The sequence below is a fragment of the Ixodes scapularis genome, unplaced genomic scaffold (genome assembly GCF_016920785.2).
Source record: "Ixodes scapularis isolate PalLabHiFi unplaced genomic scaffold, ASM1692078v2 PGA_scaffold5__190_contigs__length_132052651, whole genome shotgun sequence".
Classification (NCBI taxonomy): Eukaryota; Metazoa; Arthropoda; class Arachnida; order Ixodida; family Ixodidae; genus Ixodes; species Ixodes scapularis.
The window spans coordinates 85,828,440-85,844,419 of NW_024609880.1; the positions used below are offsets into that span (position 1 = coordinate 85,828,440).

The 15,980-nt window shown below is 42.0% G+C and overlaps 2 protein-coding genes across 2 annotated transcripts; one reads left to right on the forward strand and one right to left on the reverse strand.

The window, feature by feature from the left end:
- The first annotated feature begins 1,090 nt into the window (after window positions 1-1,090).
- LOC8023064 lies at window positions 1,091-3,607 on the forward strand. Its single transcript, XM_002399146.3, has 5 exons — window positions 1,091-1,133; window positions 1,911-1,964; window positions 2,063-2,075; window positions 2,155-2,177; window positions 3,123-3,607. Exons 2-5 carry the CDS (start codon window positions 1,916-1,918, stop codon window positions 3,506-3,508), a joined length of 471 nt encoding a protein of 156 aa, XP_002399187.3. The 5' UTR covers window positions 1,091-1,133; window positions 1,911-1,915; the 3' UTR covers window positions 3,509-3,607.
- Window positions 3,608-13,348: 9,741 nt separating this feature from the next.
- On the reverse strand, window positions 13,349-15,732 carry LOC8023065. Its single transcript, XM_029989012.2, has 3 exons — window positions 15,653-15,732; window positions 14,535-14,642; window positions 13,349-13,643 (listed from the first exon to the last, which is right to left on the reverse strand). Exons 1-3 carry the CDS (start codon window positions 15,708-15,710, stop codon window positions 13,402-13,404), a joined length of 408 nt encoding a protein of 135 aa, XP_029844872.2. The 5' UTR covers window positions 15,711-15,732; the 3' UTR covers window positions 13,349-13,401.
- Between the last annotated feature and the right edge of the window lie 248 nt (window positions 15,733-15,980).

Consider the following 15,980-nt stretch of genomic DNA (forward strand, 5'->3'; position numbering starts at 1 on the left):
ATTCTTGCTTAGTTCAGATGTCTCTTGTTTTGTTATAATTGATAAAGTATGGAATTCAATTTCAATTAAAATATTTTTGCAAAAGTAAAAAAAAAAATTCATGAAGTTGTATAACTCGGTTATGATAATAAATGAACATTATTATTCAGAATAAGCTCTACATTTGCCACTGTTTTGAAGCTTCATTAATTAAATTTAGAACAATAAAAAGGGAGTTATATAAAGTACTTAATTTCAGTAAATGTATTGAATAGCACCTTAATTATTAAACGTTAAGCTCATCAAAGAATTATCTTCTTTTTTTTTTAGTGCGTGTCTGTTGGAGTGAGGCCTGGGAAATAAAGGGATGAGCGAGAGTTTGAGTATACATTGGATTTAGCTTCAGAGCCAAAAGTACTCAACTTCTGCTTTGAAATTCGCCAAACCCTTAAGTACAACCCGTTTTCTGGCGAGGTGAGATTAAAGACACACATTATTACACTAATTGTTGAGAAAATTCCTCCGACTTAACCCAGCTTGCGATCTTTTACAACCTCTTATTACATACTTCAATATGGTTCGAAGATGTGCAGCTTAGCGGCAAAAAATGTGCCAAGTGGTTATCAGTGCGCATATGATTGTTCACAACCATCCGTCAGCACTTTGGTCACAACCTTCCTCACGCCATTCTAGGGGTCGAATGAGTTGTAAACAGAACCTATTGCCAGGGTTTCTTAGGTATTGACACACACAGTAACCAATAGGCCAAGATCCGGCTAGGAAAAGATAAACTCTTTTGTATTCGCGAAATACTACTAGTCTGTATGCGCATGATAAACAAAGATAAAGCTAGGTGACCTACATGAAAAGAAAAACAACAAGGTTTAGAGGCGTCTTGTTTCTGAATTTGCTGACTAAATGCTATTGACAGAACCACGTCAGGGGCTTATCCGAGCAAACAAGCGGTTATTCCATTCGTATCGGGAAGGCCCTCGTTCTAGGTGAAATATGTTTTCGATTTTATACACAATAGAATAGATAACGTCTGATTGAACAGGATGCAGGTCAAAAGAGTGACTCAAGTCTGCTGTATATAAACCAGCCCCGCAACTACGACAGGACACTTTCGCTCCACATTTGGAACCATCGTTTAGGTGAGTCTCAATCTGCTCATTGTTGAAAGGCGGTATATCCCCTGAAGCAATTATATTGAGTGTTGTTCTAGACAAAATTGCTATTTATATTTGTGTGTAGATTATAATACATATATATATTTTTTAAGTTTCGTGAAGATTTCTTCGATTCCAATGCTGCCTTGTGAAATTACATTGGTTCTAAAATTTTGGAATAATGTTTTTGGCTCGCACACCCAAGTTATCCGGTAAACAAAAGGTTCGCTCAGTTGAGTTCTTTTGCTTTAAGTAGGTACTTTTGTTCCTAGACTTGGAGGATCAACACGCTGGATGTTCACCAGCTAGCCCGTATATTCTTCATTATTTAAATAAGACAAAACTTGATTATGTCGTCAAAATAAAATTGTGGTCGAACAATTTATTTGTATTATGCCAATACTGCAAAACACTTCAAAAGTGAACACCTACAAATCGTTTCTGGAGAATGTCGTTGTGTCTGGAGTCAATTTCGCTTCGGTTTTGATATATTATTGAATAAAATCAGGGTCAATATAGGACGTTGGGGCTTTCAGGGGCCGCAATAAAAGAACCTAAGTTTAGGTAATTGTGTGCCATATTTGTGCGCTAAATTCAGCAAATTTCGCAAAGCTTCAAGCTGTTCGACATTACTATATTAACCGTTTTTTCCAAGGTAAATATCTCTGCATTACTGGCATTACTTAAAAAAAAACACTACACTCAGAATTTCTCAGATGCTCTGAGTTGTTAACATATCAATCGCATGTTCATATCTCCTAGCAACTATGAAGCTGCTGTTCCCTCTGCTGTTCCTGGCTTTGGTCGTCGCTGTTTGTAAGTCCCTGCATCAGTAAACTCGGTCCCCTAAAGCGTTCGCTCTTCAACAAGTATCATTTATTTATTCAAACCTTCTATGTCTTTCGCTTTTACAGATGGCTCCGCCGTGTAAGTGTACAATTTGCTATAAAATCTTCCGATAGTTTCCGATAGTTTTTTTTTTTTTAATTTCTGGTTTATATTTTAGGGAGCCAAAACAGGAGGCGAGTGGTAAGTGAAAATGTTACTCAAACTACTTTTATGCTTGCACTTCTTTGGGCATCATTATTACTCAGAACATCTTGTTTAATGAAAACAAATATTTGGATGCAGTGTTTGGAAAATCTTAGCAACGTGAAACAACGTACCTTCTAACTTCCTCGTATCAAAGACACCTCGCTGTTTAACAAATGCACAATGTATTTCTCGGACTAGTATCAAACCCCGTAACAAGAGACCAGTATTAGTTAAAAATATAACTGTGACAAATAAAACGCATGGCATAAAAACACATCTAGAGATTTATGAATTATTGGTGGGAAATTAATATTGTTTTCAAGCAGCTCGCTAGAAAGCACGCAATGCACGCGATACATGCTATATATATATACATATATATATATATATATATTAGTAGACATATTATACATTTATAATTATATATAATAGTAAATATATTATACATTATATAATCATATATATATGCACATATACTACACATAATTGTTTATATATCTACGAGTATGTTACCTGGTGAATGAAAGTGTTACACCAAAAGGGATAGGCGAAACTAATATCCTACCAGTTAGACCGGTTTTCAAATGGCATACTCACTAATAAAAGTGTTGTCACGCTGGTCGCAAAAAATTCTAGCGATATTAGAAGCCTGTATATTGAATATACCAGCAAACAACAAAAACCATATTTTTTGTAATCATAACGTTTCAACCTAAATTCAGCCGTTAATAACTTACTCGGGTATAATCAGGAGTCCAGGACGGTTGAAGAAACACAGGGTGTCCGCGATTATAGCCACGATTCTTGTTTTATACACACTTGTTTGGCGTTTTCACATTGCTAATACCACAACTTTGTTAGGATGCGGAGCTATATCGAGATGGGGGGAGCTGTCAGTTACATGTCCTGACCTTACTAAGGTGCCCCCCTTTTCTTTAGACGATGCTGCCGAGTACGCCAGGGTACACCTCGACCACCGCGTGGGCTACCCGCGCCTTGGGAGGTGGGTCCGCGGAAGGTGGTGGTACCCGTGGTACGACAGCGAAGACCAAGTTCCTGCCGCGGACAAGGAAACCCTGAAGGAGCTGGGCACGGAAATGGCTGACGAACTCGAACAACTCGTGGCCGGGACAGAGGAGGAAGAAGTCCTAGACGAGCTAGAAGAGCAAGCGGAGGCAGAAGAGGAGGCATCAGAGTATGGCGTAGTGAGGAGGCGGCTTCACAGATGCCACACCAGGCGTCGCTTTGGTCTGCCATGCCGTCCTCTGCTGAGGCACCGCGTGAGGCGTCTTCCCGTTCACCGCCCCCTTCGCCCTAGACTCTGAAAAGGGTCGTCCGAAGGGATGCTGCAACTCATTCTCCGATTAATAAAAAGAGTCTGAGGATTGCGTGAAAAAAAATGAGTGTGCTGATTTAGAATATGTGTTTGAAGGAACCCTAGGTGGCAGTTTAGAGGCCCGTGATTATAATTCAGTTTAGGACAATCTTCTATGGTCTATGCGCAGAGGACTCAATGATGAGGGTATCTCACCCCGTAGCCTTTTGAATTAGAAAAACGCCTTCCAAAAGTTTGTCGAACAACCTTCGCGTTGCTAATAAAGCATTCATATAATTTATGTCATCTTAGTGTAACAGAGGCTTTGAAACTCACCCCATATGTCCATATCACTGAAAATAAAATAGTGTGTGCTCGCCACCCGATATATTTATTGGAAGGAAACAAGTACAGTCCACTTATAAAATTTTTTTTAGACCTGGATGGGACATGCAGCCTTACAAGGCCTCTGCCCACTATATTTGTTTAAACTTTTCTAGTAGGAAATGTAGCCAAAACATCGCTAATTAATACGTGTTGTTATTGACATAACCTAATAAAATAAATCCTCAGAAGCGAGGACATTGAGGCCATTCATGAGCCCACAATTGCACTCAAGTCACTGTAGGTTGACTGAAAAATATAAAAGGAAGCTATTTTGTATTAATTTGTTAATGTAGAATCTGTTTATGACTGATATGTTTATGTCTGTTTATGACTGATATGACTGATATTAACATAAACAGATCGGTCTCCAGAAAATTACCCTTTATAAGATATCTATACGGCGTGCGAGTTCGTCTGCTCCGTTCGCACCTCGTGCCCACTTGAATTTGTTTCCCCACGATGCAACCTATGCAGAGAGCAAGTCGTCTGTTTCTTGGGCGGGTATTGCGGTGTCGTGACTCGTCAGGACGACGACGAGATCTAATTGGCTTTGATTAAAACGATAGCGGGTAGACCTCAATGCTAGGTGCCTTGAGGCTGTAGGTTCTTGCTCGTCCGGGTCACTAATGCAGCTTCTTAGGTTGTTCCAGCGCGACTCGTATGCTTATCTGATCTGGAACGGTTGGTAAGAAGTGTAGCGTTTTATTTAGTTATGATATGGCCAAATTAACAATATGATGGTGACGCGATGCAGGCGTCTGTCCAGGCCGCTGGTCCCAAGTCTACTTATCTCAGTCTGGTCTCCCTGTGTCGTCCTGTGCTGCATTCTTTTGTACACGCGAGGCCAGGGTTACCTCGCGGTGGCGTGAAGTGGTGCAACCGCGAGGCAACGTGGCAGCCGGGCGAGAGAGTAGTGTCCGATATGGACGGTGAGATTGCTAGGATATTATCCAACGTTATGCAATGGATATTGCGCGGAGCCGATGTAAGCGTGCGGCAAAGTCTGCTGACGACGCTGCACATGAGCCGGGTAGCGTAACCTGAAGCTTCCAGAGGCGATCGAGTCGAGCGGAGAAATGTTCGCACGGGAGCCGACGGATGTCGGTGTGTGCGTGACCACAGTACTCTCTGTAGGCAAACGTTTAGAGACTTCGGTTATCCCAGCCTAGGCTTTCGTCTCGTCGTGGGCACGGGAGTGAGGCGTATAGCAGGTGTCGGAGGAGGTGCGATGACCAGGCGCTGTGGCCAATGCACGCGGCGGCCGGAGCGTGTCTGAATCTTCGGTTGCTGCGCGTCCGAGTGGCCGAATTAAGAACAACCCTGGACGCTACAAGGCCTGTCCACTATTTTTTTTTTCAATCAGCCAATCAGAGCTCGGTGTTTTGACGTCAACTCAAGCCCTGCAAATGAAGCAGACGAACTTGCCCTCCGTATTGTTGGTGCGATCTTGGCCGCCTCGTCATCCCGTGTTCTCTACGCGTCCTCTGTGTTCCCCTTTGATTGGCGTGCCAGCCATGGGCGTTCTCGTGCGCCAAAGACGCATGTTAGAACACTTGCTCGCCGTATTCATGCGCATGCCGAATTTCTAATTTATCACCCTTACAGCGTAAGAGACGCAGAGCGCGGCTAGCGATGTTCTCACGTCTTGTCGCTTTTGGTAGAGCCCAATTACGCGATCCCATTGCCTGTGGAGCGTTGATTAGATGTCGGGGATCGCCGGACGCCTTGCTCTGTTTAAACCTGTGGCTATATCAGATCGGCGTTGTTATCATAGTGACTCATAATTCCGCCATCTCAAAATTTCCGCCCAGACTTAAACCAACACGCTATTTTCCCAAGCATACCTACTTTTCTGAGCCATGTACCGTCCCAGTCCCAACTGCGAGCCACCGGTCTTCAACCCGGCTTCCTTCTTCGAGGCTGCTTGCTTCAACTCAAGGATGAATTTGCTCCGTCTAAGGCTCCGCTCGCTCGGTTTGCACCTTCGCAAGAGCCTCCCTCATCCTGGAGTAACCTCCGTCCTTGGATTCCACTGTAACACCTAGGCCTCCATATACCGCATCATGCAGATATCGAGGAAAGAAATAACCCTAGAGCTCCACCTTCTGGGGAGGGTCCTTCCCAGCCGGATGACGAACTTGTTTGGCCCTGGCGTCCGCTCGCATCCTTCGTACCTGTTCATCGTTGACGCCGCTTCTCGCCTCCTCGAAGCTTCACGGAAAGAAGTGATTGCTGGAGTGACTGCCTCCTGCCGTAAGCGGAACGAGACGAAGTTCGAACCGCCAGTCCTGTTGTGCAACACTGCTATCTCGTCCGACACCATGGAATTGCTCTCCAACGGCCCCAAGTTCGCCCCAGACCTTTCTACTAAGAAGGTTGATCAACTCGCCTCAGTACATCAACTCGCCGTCGCCATCCCAGAACCACAAAGGCAAGATTTTCTCGGCTCCGCCATCCGCGCCGTGTGCTTTCACCCATCCCCCAAGCCAGGCAAGATTTCTCTACTCGCTGCTGTTGAAGAGCTTCGTCAAGAACACCTAAAGCTGTTAGAATCCGATAAGACGGGTGTGTTTGTTGTGTTAGAGGAGGGAGATTTTGGAGATAAGGTGAACGCCGCCCTTTCAAAGAATTTTCTCAAACTGAAATCGCGACCGTCTGGGACCCTCAGGTCAAGAGCTAAACAACTCTGCTCGTCTTTGAACCTGTCGTCCCTAAAAACCGTCATTGGTAGTTCAGCGGAGTCCACGAATCCAGCAACGGAGACACCGGAGGAATTCTGAAAATCCACAGTTTTCTTCACTGCAAAAACACATAAGACTGGAGTTCCCCTCCGAAGTATTGTGTCGGAGAAGGGTTGTTGGCAGAAGCAGCTCGGGCTCTTTCTACAAAAGCATCTGTCCTGCATCTACCTCTCTCAACCCTTTAGAGTGTCTAACTCAATAGAACTCATCTCTGTCATCAGTTCCAAACATTTCTTCTCCTTGCCCCACTAAATTTTTTCACTTGACATAGAAGACATGTATTTCAGTCTAGATCCTACCGTTTTGCTTGCCTCAGTCTCCGACGCCATCTTTGAGCACGGAGCTGTGGATTTTCAGAATTGCTCCGGTGTCTCCGTTGCTGGATTCGTTGACTTGATTCATCTATATCTCCAGTCCACCTTAGTCGAACATGAAAGAGGGATTTACCGCCAAAAAAAGGAAGTTTGCATCGGTTCATGTCTCGCCCCTGTTCTCAGCGAATTATTCCTTTTATTCGTTGACAGAGCTATAAAAGCACAACTGGACATCTCCGCGCCTGGCTGCCATGTTTTCAGATATGTAGACGATTACCTAACCATTCATCCTGCTCGAACTTCTCCAGATAGCACTGCAGCTGTTTTTTCCGCTTGTTCTTCAGGCCTTACATTCACGAAGGAAGAACCATCGAATGAAGGTCTTCAGTACCTAGATTTGCGGCTTCATGTCAGTGCCACTGGACTCTGCTGGGCCTTTCAACAAAGGTCTGCTAAACCTGTCCTACCGTTTTCTAGCGCCCATTCGAAGTCGGTAAAACACGGTACCATCAAATCGTTGTTTTCTTCATCCTTCACGAAGTCTTGCTGTCATCTTTCAGAAGATAGCTTCAAACAGCAGCACATGAGGCTCGTCAGGGCAGGGTTTCCTGTCGACCTTCTCCTATCTGTAATGGAAAGGATGATTCGCGGGCCTGATCGCCAGTCACCAGCCACAAAAAAGAAAGCCCGATTCGCCGTCATTCCTTACGTACACAATTCAGCCCACCGGATAAAGTCCATTGCCTCAAAGTTCGACACGAATGTTGTCTTCTCGTGCCGCATGCGTCTTAAACAACTCTGTCAACAAGTGAACAACAACCGGATTCCGATTGGCTGCACTGTCAAACACGAAAAAAGAAATTCATTCCATGCAAAGAGAAGAAAGTTTACTCTATCCCCTTGAGCTGCGGCCATCAATACATAGGACAGACCGGCAGATGCGCCAATCACAGACTCCGCGAACATCACAACGAAGTTTCTAAGGCCTCTCCGGATTCTTATCATCCCATAGTCATACATGGCCGTTCGTGTTTGCGTTGTCATCCCCTCTTTGATGACAGAAAAATCCTGGGGGGGCATGACAGCAGATTCGGCAGGAAAACCATAGAATAATTCGCCATGACCACAGCAAAAAACAACGTGTCAAACCCTTCCCTCCTGCTGACGAAAACTGAGGTTGAATTTTCAAAATCCGAGATAACCCTACCACCCTGACTTGCACTTCGCTTTCCTTCTCTCCCCCTTCTCTCCCAAACTCCTACTGGGTCGGCTGCTCGCTGTTGAAAGTTTAGTCGTCTGTTGCTAGTTGAAAGTTGTGGTTGTGTTGTCTCCGTTTTAATTGTTTTATTCTTTCTTCATCCAAGTAACCACCCGTTTATCCGTCTAGTCATTCATGCCGGCTTTCTAACTTTTTTTCTTTTCTTTTATATTGCTGCCACATTTGCAGCACGTGATCAGCCATCTCTCTGCGAACAGTCCTGGGAATATTAGGGAGACCGAAAGTATCGACTTTCCTGCGATAGTTTCTCCTAGCCGGAGGACGTGAAGGATTGGCGCGAGTGTTCGCTTGCCCCGCTAACAACAATACGAGCAAACGGCAAAGGCGCCGCGGAACAGGGACGCGAGACCGCGGCAAATGACTCATTGAGTCGGAGGTGGGGGATACGTCGGACCACTCACGTGACAAATGCTTCGATGGAGAAAGGAGGAAGTGATTGTCCACCATACACAAACTGTGTCTCTCGAAGCCACAACCGTTCACAAGGAAACGCAAGCCACCGGCGCCGTGTACCATGGGGGACGGTGGACTGACACTGTGTCGTCTCGGCCGGCTCTGTCCCCGGCCAAAGTCAATTACTGCGTAGATGGACACGGGCCCCCAGTTCCCAACGGCACGGTGGCGGTACCGCTGCCCGACATTCCGATTTGAACCCAATAAGCCCAATCGGTGTTTCCTTTCCTTTGTCGCATTCCCGGTTGTTGGCGTCCGTACTTTTTCCGTTTTCTCTTCCAAGTCTCCGGACGGTGCAAGTAGTTCCGTTCTATGTTGTGTTGGGAGGTTAGTGTTAGATTCTGCCTAGTTGTGGTTTCTCTCAAGGGTTTGTGCATAAATCTGTGTGGAGTAGTGGTCGAGATGTCGTGACAAGGATTTGGGAGGACTGTAAATTTCTTGTATAGAAATTGAATAATTTGTTACGTTATTTAATTTTGCTAATTTGACCTCAGACTCACCTACTGATGCGTACCATAAGGGGAAAGCATGAAACCTAGAAAAGTAGTGATATACTATTCTCACACATACAAAATGAGTATTGAGAGATGTGGGGAAGTGATGTACGCGGGTTGCTCAGAAAGACCTCATTTTTATAAGCTGTTTATTTGAAAAAAAAATAAAATTCACACAGGATATTGCTTCATGTCTTCTGCATATGTGTTAAGTTTCTATGCATAATTTCTTCTGAGATAGAAGGCTTTACGCTAGCGCAAAACAAATACATGCCTGTCTTCCTCGTACGAGGCGCATTTCCTGCTTCTGTCTCTCTACCCTAGGAATCACGCTCTCATCGTTTTAAAACATTGAACCACGCAGAGCATCCTTTAGTGGCCAAAAAACAAAAATTAAAATGAGATGGTGTCATATTAGAACCACAGAAGGAAAGGGGGGGGGGTGAGAGTACAGTCTAGCAAATATTTGCGATTGCCTCTTCGGTTTTCATGCCATCAACGCTCACGTGCAGCGTACCTGCTGAACATGAAAACATATCCAGAATTGCTTATATCTGAAGGGGACACTATTATAAAAAAAAAAAAAATGTTGGGGCTCCAATCTACGCTGTGAATGTTGTTGGCCAGTGCAGCTCAGGTATCACCAGCAGCGATTGCCCACTGCACTATAGATCCCTTTTATGTCAAGTCTTTGACATCTCAGAGAATTTCTGCTTTATGAAAAGAATCAACAAAGGACACCTTAACACCGCTCCTTGAAATGTAGATGAAAAGTTTAACCACCAGTTCTCCAGGTGAACGCTAAAACAACAAAGGAGTGCGACATCTGTTAAAATGTTTCGAGTATTTTTGTAAACCAACTTGCCACCTTCAAGATGTAATATAGTGCAGCCGAAGACCCTAGTTAAATCTACAACTTTATTGTCCGTGTTTATGCTTTCTAGCACTTGTGACATAAGCAAGTACAACATGCTTGGAAAGACGGTTCGACCGCAAGTCACTTGGGACGGAAGGGGCAGTTCATGTTTGTAAACAGAAAAAGGGTCTATACCAAATGATGACGAAAGAAAATAAATGTTGTGTGGTATCACTTTTTTACATATGAAAGACATCGTATGCTACAGTGACTTCAGCCTAATTTTAGTGAAGTCCCTGTTTTGGATAGACATAGAGACACAGTAACACGGGAAATTATCGAGGCCTTTTTTTATCTCAGAACTTGGCCTGAGATGCGTCTGCGAACCGTCAGTGGCGTTATCTGAAAAAAAAAAAATTCGGGTACCTGCGATCGACCATGACGGGCATTAAGTAGCCACTGATTTGGCCTATCTTGAAATAATATGCTGCTTGGTTGGCCCGTGTCTGCGACTATTTTATTGATTAAGATGCTTCTTGTTTTCTTCCTTCCCCCTTTTTGTGTAATAAACAACAGCTGTTAGTTCAGCGCCGTCCTGTCGTGTTTGTTCTTTTACTCTTGTCCCAGTTTCTTTGCCACCGTTTCTTCCCAAGATGTTCAAAATAGTACTTCTTATTTACAAAGTTGTGTTCATGGTGAAGTTCTTGTTTCCCTTTTGCCTAACAACGAATATTTTATCTTTATACTAGCTATTGCAATTTTATTTTATTTAGAAATACTAGTACAATCAACAACAAAGAAGCAAATATGCTGTTCAATCTCTTTTGGGGATCTCGGCAAAGGCTGTATGGTGCGTCAGTTTACCTCATTGTAATTCATATCAGCTCCACCATCTTAAACAAAGGCCCCCCCCCCCCCCCCCCCCATATTCCTCATGGCTCTATATATTTTTGGTAGATTGCGATCAACCGAAGAGTGACGTGATTGTGGTAACCTGGAATTCAGCCCCATTGTTTCTCAAGCGATGTATTAAAAAAATAAGCGGCAGAAATATATCTTTCCCAAGACTTTTTTACTCGCTCCTAATTGAGTCGTGTTTGCTCACGTTGGCCCTGCTGGAGAAGTGCCCACAAAACGTACGAATTCGTTCGCAATCAGGACTGCGATGTACTCTATATTCTTGACTGGTCCTCTGCATGTTTGATGTTAAAGAAACTCGACGCATTTGCATAGTAGATTTTCCTAAGGTATATTAAAAATGATGGGTATTTCGCTCTTTCATAAATTTGACTACAAACATCTGGCTGCTCTATGTCCCAGCCGTTCTCTCACACTGCTCCTGCTGTCCTGTGTGCGGCTCATTGGCCCGAGAGTTCGCCTAAGGGGATATACTTGAACGCAGTTTTTATCATCAGTACTTAATATATTGTAAAGTGAAAGCACCTGAAATTTCGCTCCTTGTTTCTCTTCACACGAGTCACTTGTTGCGCAAGATGAAACGTTTTTAAAAATAAGCGGCGCCACTGAGTTTGCCGGAGTGGAAGAAAGCGCAGAGAAACAGCCGATAACTTCAGTAATTATTGTGACTTTTTTATGTTTTCTGTGCTAGCTTCCAGTTGAAGTTATTGCAATATATTTCAAAAACCCTTCGGTGGAAACTCTGCCCGTAATGGAAGTTACCGCTCAAGCTTTAGCTGTTGATATTGCGAAACAAAACGGCAATCAAACATGATAAACAACCTCAAAAAGAGAGGGGGTGTGAGCATTGAGACACTCGGTGAAGAAGAGCGGCTGACCGAGCACAGAGCGTGGAACGATCGTGGCGTCAGACATCAGATCAAGCCAGGAACGCTGTAGCGTATCACACTTGATCCTTATGCTTACGCCGCCGGCGTGGTCAACCCATGCCATTGAGGCGGTTGAACATCAGCTCACAATGAATTTTAACATCAATAATATGAGCCGCTCGAGCGATAAGAAAGAATACCATGGTATTCTTGCTTACCGCTTGACCGCTCTCGGACGCGAGGCGTCTACACCACTTGTGGAGAATTAAGCGCTGTAGGAACGCTTTCTAATGTAAGTAGCAGAGATAAACGTATTCTACGTGAAATAATCCCTAGAATTTCATTGCAAGCTCACTGGTTTTTTAAGCATTTATTTATTTCTCGCCATTCCGTACGACCCTGTTCTTCGTTGTTCTCGTCGTCGTCGTCAATCTCATCCGAGTACACTTCAATACATAGCAAAGTATTTGTTCAGCGCCCATTGAAGGCACTCTTAACAAGTTCAGATAATTAAATCGTCGAAAATAGTTTTTTTTTTATTGTCACGCCCTTGTTTTTCACATGGTGTTTTTGAGAACGCCTGCTTTGTAGCACTTGTAATACCGGGAACCCATAGTAGTACGACCCACTTTACCGTCAGCCAGGTTTTTTTTCTTTTTTTTTTTCGAAAAAAGATACCTGTGTTTAATCAAATCTGCTGAGGTATTTATATTAATATGAGGACAGACACGCTTAGCATGTGAATACATTATTTGTGTTGAAACTCAAGCCATATCTTTGCGTTTTTGATATATATATATATATATATATATATATATATATTCGTAATATGTGCGAACCCACAGAATGTTTGTTGTACAAGAGCGTAGCCTCGAATCAGAGAATGGTGTGTATTTGTTTCTTGATAGAATAAATATTCTAAAAAATTGCATAATTGAACGAAAATCAGAAATTAGCAATGAAATATGCTTTTGTCCAAAAACAGGCTGAATTTCTTAGGCTTATTTTTTGTATACACTTTATTTACTGTACGAATATCGTATTTTTAACGCTTGTTGCTTGTTCCGACGCCTGCTCATATTGCAATCCATTTCATTCAGACATGTGTTTTTTCCTTTAGACATCATCTTAGGGGCTGATCATACCTCTGTGACGTGATAATTTCTGCCAGAAGCACAACCAGATAAACAACTTCCAATTTCACTCAAGATGGCTCATAACTAGTTTTAAACAATCTCTCAAACGTTCTAAAAACGACTACTTATCTAAATTCACCACCTTTCAATATTTTTTTCTGAATAAAACTTACAATGCCGTTTGCTGAGACAATATATTCATAATTCAGCTTATAGAAAATATTCTCGTAATATTGGAAGCTAGATATCTTAACGAATGTGACAACAGTTGAAGACAGCCAATGTCAATTCGAGAGAGCATCTTCTGTAATACCTATTGGGAAAACTCTTATGTCGAAATTAAGAGCTATAAACATGATGATAATTTTGCGGACATGTCTCTCTGCAGTATGATGTATGCCGTGCCATTTCGCTTCTACGTGCATTTCCAATGAACAAAGAAGGACACCAGTTCACTTACATTTCATCACTACGTGTAATTAGAAAGATCGCGAATAATTCTATGCTTTCCCCAAGTTGGTCGATTTCATGTTGTGTGTAGTTCTTTCCCGTAGCATTTAAAAAGTTTGTGAACCATTCATAGAGAAGTTGACCTGGCGGAGAAAGGGACACATATTCTTTGAGCTCATTTGTTTGGAGTGTGATCCCCACTTCCTTGAAAACCTTCCCTATGAAACGCGCAAGACACATTTCACCATCTGGAAAGCGAAAAATACGAATTAATTAGTTAATTTTAGTATTAGAAGATTTATTACCTATAAAAATATTTTACTAGAGGGGAACAAGCATAGGAGGGTATAACAATAAAACTGACGGTCCGTTTATATTTCTCTTATAACTATGATTCTTATTTTTCTATACTATTTTTCGATTATACTTTTTCCAAAGGGTGGCTTATTTTAATTCGACATGATTAAACACATCAAAACGCATTAAAAATTTAATTTAAAACATATTTTCGGGCTAAATGAAAAAAAAAACGAGGGCGCAACCTAGCTAGTGCATTAGCGACGTAATGAATTCACTCGTCACTGGGGCTTGCAAAGTACTACACAAAAAGAGAAGTCTGAAGCACCGCTGTTATGCGTGAGACGTCTATGTGTTTGTGCTGTCATTTACAGAACCGCAGTCTCAAGTAAATGCACAAAAGTTAGGCGGACATTTAGATATAACGATTACAATTTAACCGGTTGTCTGATGAGGGAACGTTGGTTATTAACGTTTTTAGTTAATGGCAGGGATACTTTGCAATAACAGCGTTTAAAGCACTTAATTATTAGTACCGGCCTAAATTACTCTTAGAATTAGTTATAATTTATTTTATTTATTAGGCTGACTTTAAAACTGGGCAAAAAAAGAGTGCCTTAAACTACTTTCCCCAGGGGCGGATTTAAAGGGGGGGTCCGGATGTCCTGACCCCCCTTGATTTCTGCATGTGTAAAATTTAGTGCGTAGATAGAAGGAAAAAGGGAGACGGTTCCTGAACATATGGTACGCTGGCCAACATTTGACCCCCCCCCCCCCCCCCTCAGGAAATTACTGCATCCGCCCCTGCTTTTCCCCCAATAATGTGTAGAAGGGCGACGTACTCGTGGCAGGGAGCTCATCGTTATCTTCGCAGCATGTGGCCGGCGTTTCGGCCTGGGACACGTTGCCAATCTCAATCTCGAGCTCGGTGTTCACATATTGTATATCGTCTACGAAAAAAAGCAAACATAACTAGAAATTGTTAGAATAACCTTTTTTTGACTTGTGTTATTATGATGGCGTCGAGTAGTTTCGAGACAAAATGCTTGATATATAAGCTTCTCCAATTCAAGAACTGTCTTCCTACTGAACTAAATTCTTTGCCATTTTGATTAGAACCAATCCACGGCATGAAATAGATGCAGGACCATGGCAAGTTAAATACGCATACCCTGAATGCCAAACCATCAAAGATAAATTAAATTATTAAGCGAAGCAAAATGAGAACACTCTTGACCAGTGCAAAATGTTTAGTTTAATAATAAAAGTAAGATTATTGCGAGCAATCGTCTTGGGTGATAAAACATAGTGGATGCTGTAGTAAAGAAGGTAAACTTCAAGAGCAGAGATTTGAATTGAATGCTAATTTGCTTTTACATATACTAGTATCTAGCTACTCTACAGTATCCTTTATAAATAGTCAAGGGGACCATTTAACCCGTCGTGTGAATAAGAATATCCACAATATTTTTTTATATCCTTACTCTTAATGTATGCCTTGTGAAACTTGGTTTAAGACAGACAAAGTTGTGCTTTTAGGCAAGCACAATTTCGTATAGACTTGCAGGTTATAAATTCTCAAAAATTACTCCAGGTAATACATATACTATAGAGTAATTCATATAAAAATTAATGTGCAATTTTCAACATCAATATTTTGTGTGTACTTCTCGGGAATTACTGTAAAATTAAAAAAAAAATTCACGTTGTGCAGTGAAGCAAAGTCACAGTTCCAGAATAATTTGACGGCTTAGAGCGTAATCGATGTAAATAAAAGCTAGGAAAGTATTACTCTTTATGATCAAGAAAGCAATGATAAATCTCAATTTCAATTTTATCAATTGCGTAACGTATTTGTGCCAAAAAATAAAACAAAAGTTTGTAAAATATTTTTTTTATTTATTTTCTGTTGGGTCCTTTTCGATATAGTTAAGTTCTAAAGGCAAAACTGAATACAAACCCGAGTCTTCAGCGGCGGCAATCCAAATGCAGATCAAGAAAGTAGTCAGTATCTTCATGACGAGAGCAATGCAACTTCCGTGTGCCTGACTGAAAGGAAATGCAAAAAAAACGAACACTTATCCTTGCGTTTTAATATTTTTTTTGCATATACATGACGTAGCTTTCTCCCTTGACGTCCTAGTTTATTCAAGTTAAAAAAATATAGGTTATTGTTCTAAAAACATTTGAGATATTTATGAAGTTACAAAAACTACAATTCCAAAGTTAAAAGAGTTAGATCGCACTATAATATCGGTCACATTAACGCCCAACAATTAAATTAGAAA

Coding starts and splice junctions, on each gene's coding strand:
- LOC8023064 (XM_002399146.3), top strand. CDS start 1,916: ATGAAGCTGCTGTTCCCTCTGCTGTTCCTGGCTTTGGTCGTCGCTGTT. Junction 2,178..3,122: donor GCCAAAACAGGAGGCGAGTG/GTAAGTGAAAAT, acceptor CCTTTTCTTTAG/ACGATGCTGCCGAGTACGCC.
- LOC8023065 (XM_029989012.2), bottom strand. CDS start 15,710: ATGAAGATACTGACTACTTTCTTGATCTGCATTTGGATTGCCGCCGCT. Junction 14,643..15,652: donor TGCCGCCGCTGAAGACTCGG/GTTTGTATTCAG, acceptor TTTTTTTCGTAG/ACGATATACAATATGTGAAC. Junction 13,644..14,534: donor CGATGAGCTCCCTGCCACGA/GTACGTCGCCCT, acceptor TTCGCTTTCCAG/ATGGTGAAATGTGTCTTGCG.